The 7,742-nt window shown below is 40.3% G+C and overlaps 1 protein-coding gene across 1 annotated transcript; it reads right to left on the bottom strand.

Moving 5' to 3' along the window:
* Positions 1-7,178: 7,178 nt before the first annotated feature.
* LOC104461238 (chromosome unknown open reading frame, human C2orf73) lies at positions 7,179-7,354 on the bottom strand (the record flags this gene model as incomplete). The annotated part of the gene is given in 2 exon segments (XM_010072751.1): positions 7,179-7,315; positions 7,318-7,354. Coding segments are annotated over 2 exon segments (174 nt in total), but the record flags the coding sequence as incomplete, so codon positions are not given.
* Between the last annotated feature and the right edge of the window lie 388 nt (positions 7,355-7,742).

The following is a 7,742-nucleotide window of genomic DNA, read 5'->3' as shown; positions in this document are numbered from 1 at the left end:
AGCTGTCTATGTGATAAGACTCCTGAACATGACGCAAAACAATGTCAAGCAAAGCCTCTCCACTAGCAGCAGTTGTTGCATCATAGCTCTCAAGCCAAATGACTTCAGTTCAAATCAATATCCATTGTTTATCATGGAGAGCAGCTTTGATTCCAAGAGACATTTTCTGGGCCTTTGTGTGTATTATGATCACTTTGCAGAGGGCAGAAGGGAGCTTGCTGGAATTTTGGCAGATTTGGAAATGAAGGTAATGAGACACTTTTCTTATGGGTTCCAGACCACCCATAGAGCTCCCAGTAAATCTCTCTTTAGGTACTGTTAAATTTAAATAAAATCTTGGTCAGGACAGTGATCAGGACACCAGCACTTGCTCAACAGGATGATTTCCTAGAGTAAACTTTACACAGTTTGGCCGTATTATGTTCATTAGCCATTACATTCAGTATTTATTCACTTCATATCACATATTCCCCAACTTCACCCATGGTTAGAACTGCAGGGTTTCACAGACACTCGGTGGTTGCACAAACCGTTTCCCCTCCCATGTGCAGCGACAGCAGTTGTATTCATAGAAGAGTTCTAGTAGGAACTTCCATGGGTCACAGCTTAATCCCCATTGATTTGTGCCAAAGAAACGCAACGACAGGGCTGTGTCCTTTTTCAAAGATTGCAGTTTTGTCCTGCTCCCACTACTTACTACAAATGGGAAATGCGTATTAAACTGAGGCTCCATTCCTTTTGTTAGGCTGGAACCAACTGACTTTGCAATTTCATTAACTTGCGACTAGATGAAAGCCACAGTCCTCTGAGACAACTGGGACATAAAGTGCCATTACGGGACAGGATCTGACTACCACTAAAGCCTATGGCAGCGTTTCTACTGACTTCAACCCCACCCAATAACTAAAGATTGACTGGAAAAGATGCAATAGTACATTACAAGTTATTTTGATTCTAAAGTGGATGCTGTTCCTACCAATAGCTGCTGCTTTGTTAAACATGCTGACCACCCACTGCCACAATGCACACAGATAATGCCACATGTCACAGAAATATGAGGGCATTACTGCTTAAACTGGCATGTAAAATGACAGCACGATATAACGCTTGAATACTGCCATCTCAGGCTGCTTCACTGCTCTTCACAAGTAGCCACACGTAGAAGAGAGGTGAAGCTCTACCACTAGCAAGAAGCAGCCAGCCCACCTTGTAAACACAGACTCAGTGCTGCAGGTTTGTGACCCAAAGCCTAGGGCAGGACAGGACACCATTACCAACTGGTGACTGGCTGTGGAGTCTGGTAATAAGCCATAATATCATGTATGTCAGTATTTTGGCATTCAGATTATGGAAGGAAAGAATTTATGAACTCGCCACTGGAACAGAAGCAGGCGCATCCTCATGAAGCACCAGTCAGCTGAGTGCGACACAACATTTTAGGCTGATCAGTGACAGACTAATCTGTCAATTACAACTGTTGATTAATTGTAAGAGGTATCGGAAATTCACTAGCCCAACCACACAGATTAAATCTCACAAGTTCTGTTCAATCAGTGCTGTAGAGACAATAACACGGCTAATCATGCACTGTCTTTATCCACAGTGCAAATGCAGAAGTCTTGAATAACGCTGCCTTCAACTTAACTAGAATGGGATTTTCTGCACAACTGTGGCATCCTCTTCCATGTTTCTTTTCAAGAACGTCCAACTTAACAAACCTCTGGCCATCCAGGTGTGCAGACAGGTTGGTAACTCACAGACCAATGACCCAGACACACAGGGCAGCAGAGCTGCTACAGGAGTTCCTCACAACATGGACACACATCTAACTACCTAATTCTTACCCACCATCCTGAACCATATCTCTAGGAATATAGAAAAAAATCCATCTCTCCTGAAGCTCCTCTTATATTTATATATTCAGAAATACTGTGGAGAAAAACACTGACAACTTATTGACAAGAGCTTCTCACTGCCTGGGAAGGAAGAGTGTGTTATGGAGCAAACAACACAGCCAGGAACTGTAAGAAGCCTCAGCCATAAGCTTTGCCATTTTATGCTGGACTGTACCAGTTGTAGGCTGAGTTCACTGCAATATTCTGCTGCTTTCCATCACTTAAACCAGGACAAAGAGCTTCTTACTGCTGGCAGGTAGTCTGTATTAGTGCAAGAATGCTTCTATAGCAGGATTACAAAGGCTGCTAGTGCATCCCTTACAAAGGAAAATTCTCTTGGGTTGAAAGATGAGGCACTACGCTACACGTTCTGTACAGTTACTCTGCTAATAAGATCCACATCACCAGCAAAGGACAGCACAAATCTGTCTAGCTTGTAAAGGCTGAGCAATTGAGATCGCAGCTGGACCAGCTGTATTTTAAGCTTCTCTCCACAATGAATTTCACTGCAGAGGATGGTCAGGAAGAGCAGAGGGCAGAAGCAACAAGTGCAGCCACCAATTGTCCTTTATCTCACAATTTTTTTTAACATTGCCCAACATTTATGCCTGATTTAGATGGCTACAATTCTCCAGACCTAGGCAGACACACAAACATTCAGACACAGAGGTAACATTACAGGCCTGGCAAATGAAAGACTAGACAGCACGGCAGAGTGAAACTGAGTGCCAGGCCAACACTTGCTCACTTCTTCCTTCATTTTATCTCAGGAAAGCGGCACAAGACAAGCGCAAACTCCACTCACACCCCAGGGAGAATAGCAGCGGGGACACTGCCTAAACTCTCCTGTGAATGAAGTCTCTCACCCCGTGGTAGAAGCCTTCTTTTTTTGGTATAGGGGGATAAGCTGCATCTCCTCACCATGCCAGCATGAGCAATTGCTGGTTGGGTTGGTGACCTGTGAGTACATAACTGCTTTTATCCTCTCGCTGTTGCCTTGAAGGATTTTTTAGCTCACAGATCAATGACCCAGACATACCGGGTAGCACAGCTTCTAAAGAAATTCTTCATGACAGTGCTTCTAACAATGCATCCAAATGTCACAAAAAAGTCAGTAAACATTATGAAGACTAAAGTGCACATTCTGGACAGCAATACTGGGAAATTCTGGCTTTCGTATCCACTACAACAAGTCCTAAAATGTCAGTGCATTTCAAAGATTTTACCATATATTTTTAGTCTCTGACTCACAAAATCTCTGATTTTAAAGAAAGAGATAAAATAAGATCTATCTCTTCCACATTGCATTTATTTCCTAATAATAGCCCATGGTCATGCCAAAATCAGTGAGAGAAGGCTTAGGAGCATTCTGCTAGAGCTCTTCCAAAATTATTCCCTTTCAGCTTCCTTCTGTACTGAAATTTGCCTCATGGAAACAACCCATGAAGACTTCTTCCGAGGCTTGAGGAACAAACAGTTCACTGGGGATGCACAGGGAGCAAATACCTTGGTTTGTGGCCAACTTCTATGTAGCCTTCTGTCAAACCTAGCAGCTTGACCACCTTAAGAGCAGTAAACTCCTCTGTTCCACTGTACAGCACTTGGCACAATGAAGCCCCATATGACAACCAGCGGTTCTGGGCACCACAGAATACAGGGGTTCAGCCTAAGTTGTGTATATCTGAAGAGAAAATTGGAACAAGAAAGGATGAGGAAGATTTATCCCAGATTTTTTTCCTTCTATAAGAGGAAGGTTCTCTGTTATATCATTTGATGATGTAACTGATAGAAAACTATCTTCAGAATATAGAAATCTGTTTTGTAACAAGTTCAAATTGAATACAACTGTGATTTCTCCCTATGTACAATGACTAATGAAAAGCTTTCACTAATGCTCAATGACAATACAAAGGGTCACCAATGAAACAACAAATCTGTTAAAGTACCAAGCTTAGAAAGCAGAGAAGATAAATACACTTGGATAACAGATTTTCCAGAGTGCACAGCAGAGAGACACAATCAAACAGCCGGTACAGTTACTGTGAATTCACCAGAGAAGCTCAGAACAAATTAAATATCTTCAAAAAGTAGATCCAATATAGAGGAGAAGTCATTAAAAAGATTAAAGTACAGGTATAATGGTGCGGTACAGAGCAGGATAGGGATTGGACTATGTATTTATAATCTGATTAATGTAAGAATTAAACTGTGTATGAAATAAACTACGCAACAGGTAACGCTTTTAGGAAATATGAATCAGAGCCTGGAAACATGTCATCCATGAGTAGCAATGTTATTCATGAGTAGAAGAAACCAGTCACACCAGTATAAATTTAGGCAGCCTGTGGAATATCAACAATAATAACAGTTATTATTAATTTTTAAATTATTTTCATCATAATGAAAGAAAGTTAACTCTGAGCTTGTCCATGGCACCTGTTGATTCTTTAGATCATTTTTAAATTCAAGAAAGCAAGTTCCCTCAGACTCCTCCTTTGATGACAGGGGTTAATAGTCCAACTTTTTTTTCAAGTGACACTGGCTTTCCTTTGAGTTTAATGAGCATCATTATACTGCCTTAGTACAACTGAATAATAGACATGCCTAATGGTTGTCTTGTGGCAATAAGTTTTGTGATTTAATTTGTCATATACATGCCTTCTTATCCTGTAACAGACATTTCTTCATTATTTAAAAGAGTAATACCCCAGCTTCTAATGACATTTGCTCTACTTGGAGAATACAGAATTAATTTATGCAGGAAGGTAAGCTGGCATTGACAGAGGCTCCAAGAAACTCCTGATGGGAGAGAAAAATATTCATATAATATTACTTTGGAAAACACAGTTGATGTGCACTACATGCTACTTGCACAGGACTACAAATAAGACAGTCCAGGCTCAAAGTTCAGGTGCTTCTGAAGGGATCAAATGAAAACTGGTTAGTGAAGACGTTCTAGGTATTGCAGTAGATGCAATGGCAACATCCTCTCTATCATGTTAACTCAGTCTTCCATTCATTTTCATTTTGGCATTTTGTTCTTTTAAGACATCTTGTCTAAAATTGTACTTTGCAAAACTTAACAGTAAATTAACATGGTTTTGGGATCTGCGTACATGTTATATAAATATCCCACTAAATATAACACCGGTCTTCTGCTCCTTCATATGAAAAAAATCCATCCAGAGAAAGTATGCAAGAGTGCCAGGGATGCGGAGCTGTCTTCCCCTTTAGCTACTAAGTTGTTTAACCAAGTGCCTGGAATATCCTAACTGCATTCTCTGTGACTGCAGGAAGAACTGAACATAAAGAGAGTATCTGATAGCTTCACGGAAGTATTCATATTTTACTGTGCTGGCCTCCGAGGTCTGACATTATAAGTTTATGTAGAATGTACTAGATGTCCCAAAAGGCTGTAAATAGTTTCAGGTTTGGCTCTTTATGCCTAATATCTGTGTTGGTGTCTGTTCAGACTGTTTCAGTTCTTACTGATTTTACCCTTTCTCCTACTCCCACTCCCCGTACTTTGTCAAGTTACTTTAAAAGGTTGAAGCTTATTACAATAAATTAAAAGTTGTAATGCACAGGATCAGGAAAATCCCCACTATATTACAATAGATACAAATCTGATAATTTTGGTATATAATCTATAATCTACGAGTGCCAATTTATTATTAATATGGCAATGATGGTAGAAACCAAAGAGGTACAGCTGGTAAACCAGTGCAGTTTTCATTGATGCCAATGGAAACTGAGTTTGTACAACAGAAGGCTAAATTAGAGCAGTTTCATATATTTTTTTTATCAACTGAAGAAAAATGAAGAATTATCACAGCATGTTGTATAGGGGTGTTTTTTCATTTTTGTGATAACGCAGGATCTAAAGCACTAAGTAAACACTATCTCAAATAACTTTCCCCAAAATGTTCAAGGATTATTCTCCCATTTTGCTACCCATCTTTGAGCAAAAAAAAAACTTATAAAACATGTAAGTCTAGTAGGATTATATATAGTTAGGACAATTATGTCTTTCTTGAAGTAGAAAGCTGATCGTTGATTTTTCATTACTCTCACTTCAGTGAAGTGCACACATGAGCTCCTCCAGCATGTAAAAGGGCCAGTTTGAGCACTGCAGGTAATAACTTGCTCCTTTCTGTTTTATGAAAAGCTGCAAGTTAAATTTTTGAGTTGAAACGTTGAGCCTCTCTGACACAAGAATGCAGGGGAAAATCTGTTAGGAATACCAGTGAGAAGTAGAGAGAAAAATACTGGAGAAATATTCTTAATAAAATTTGTCCTTCAGTCTCTTGAACAATTGTTTTCTTTCAGTATGGAGGAAAAACCTAGAGTAAATTAGCTGTTTTCTTGTCTAATGCGCTCTAATATGAAAAAAATTATAGACTTAAATCTTATGCAAAAGCATTCTCTTCTCCCTCAAAAGGGCTTACTCCCAGGGTTTGTCTTCATTAGTTGTAGAGAGCAGTGACATATTATTTTTGCATTCCTGGGGACTGCAGCAAATTGTCCTTTTTGGCTTTCATTGTTTCCTACGGAAGCAACAATGGCTTCCATTTATCACAAGCTGACACCACATGGCCTGCAAAATTACATTTCACACTGCAGCGTCCAAAGAGAAGGTGTAAATAAAAACCATTTATGTAAAACACCTAGCAACCAGCAAAAAAATAAAAGGAAAAGCGTAACTGGTTTGAAAAATGAAGCACCTTTTAATGAATCACAGTGACTTCTAACCAGCAGCTCTGAAAGTGTTAACTGACTTAAAAAGCATCTTGCAGAATGTATAGAAAGAATCAAGAGGCTGACACTCCAGGGAAGGCAGTGATACTTCACCATTAAAAAAAAGTTCTGATAAACATATAGTTTTCTAGAGACATCAAAGCATGGTGCAGCTGTTAGTATGTCAAAGTAGTATTGTGTTCCCTCCAACAATTCACTGGTGTCAGCTTGTGTTTGGTGTTATTGATATTAGAATAAGCAAATGGACCGGCCTGCCAGCGACTCCAGGCTCTTTTTGTTTCAGTTGCTGATGTTCGTATCACCATCTGTGTGTTTTTATGTACAGGAGGTAACCCCCCCGGCATCTATTGAAGGCCATTTCATTGTAGGATGTAGGGGCTCCTCCCCAGCAGGACAGCCAACATCCACTTCAGTTGTCTGAGAAATGCCTGAACTTTTGTGTCCTCTCACAGGAATTCTGGGGTATGCCTTGGCTATTTCTCTGACGTCTGGTTTTGATAAGTGATTTTCAGAGCCTACTGTCTCCTAGGAATTCTGCAGGAAGAGACTGGGTGAGGTCATTCGGCTTTTCACTGAGTTTCCTTTCTCTGTTTTTGGCCGTTCTAGTGAACATGACCCTCTAGCACTCAGGAATATTTCTGTTCCCTTAGGAACTATCGACCACTTGCTGGTTTTATCTCTGCACACACAAAAGCTCCATGTCACTGGAAGGGGAAACAAGGTTGACATTAACCAGGGGAACATAAGCAGCTCGTAGATGCAGCTGTGAGCTGAGTTCATTTATTAGCTCAAGTGCTGGCAAAGCTGACGCTTGTTTCTCGGCCTCTCTACTGGCCACTGGCCTAGGTCCAAATAGCTGAAGGCAATGGAATAATAGCTGGTTTGTCAGCCCATTTTATTCATGAAATGGGGCATGGCAGGAATACTTGGAAAGAAGCAACAAGTAAAAGAAAATGCATCTTATTTTCTCTGGTTCACAACCACTCCGCCTCAGAGAGTGTGTGACTTGCATACGGCTCTTCTGTATGAGACTATTCATATCAGATTTCATTTCTTGCTACATGGGTTGCTATGGATACAATTCTGAAC

This window comes from Pterocles gutturalis, unplaced genomic scaffold, assembly GCF_000699245.1.
Source record: "Pterocles gutturalis isolate BGI_N339 unplaced genomic scaffold, ASM69924v1 scaffold29762, whole genome shotgun sequence".
In the NCBI taxonomy this organism is placed as follows: domain Eukaryota; kingdom Metazoa; phylum Chordata; class Aves; order Pterocliformes; family Pteroclidae; genus Pterocles; species Pterocles gutturalis.
The sequence above is the reverse complement of the archived record's forward strand: the minus strand, read 5'-3'. Positions and strand labels throughout refer to the sequence as shown.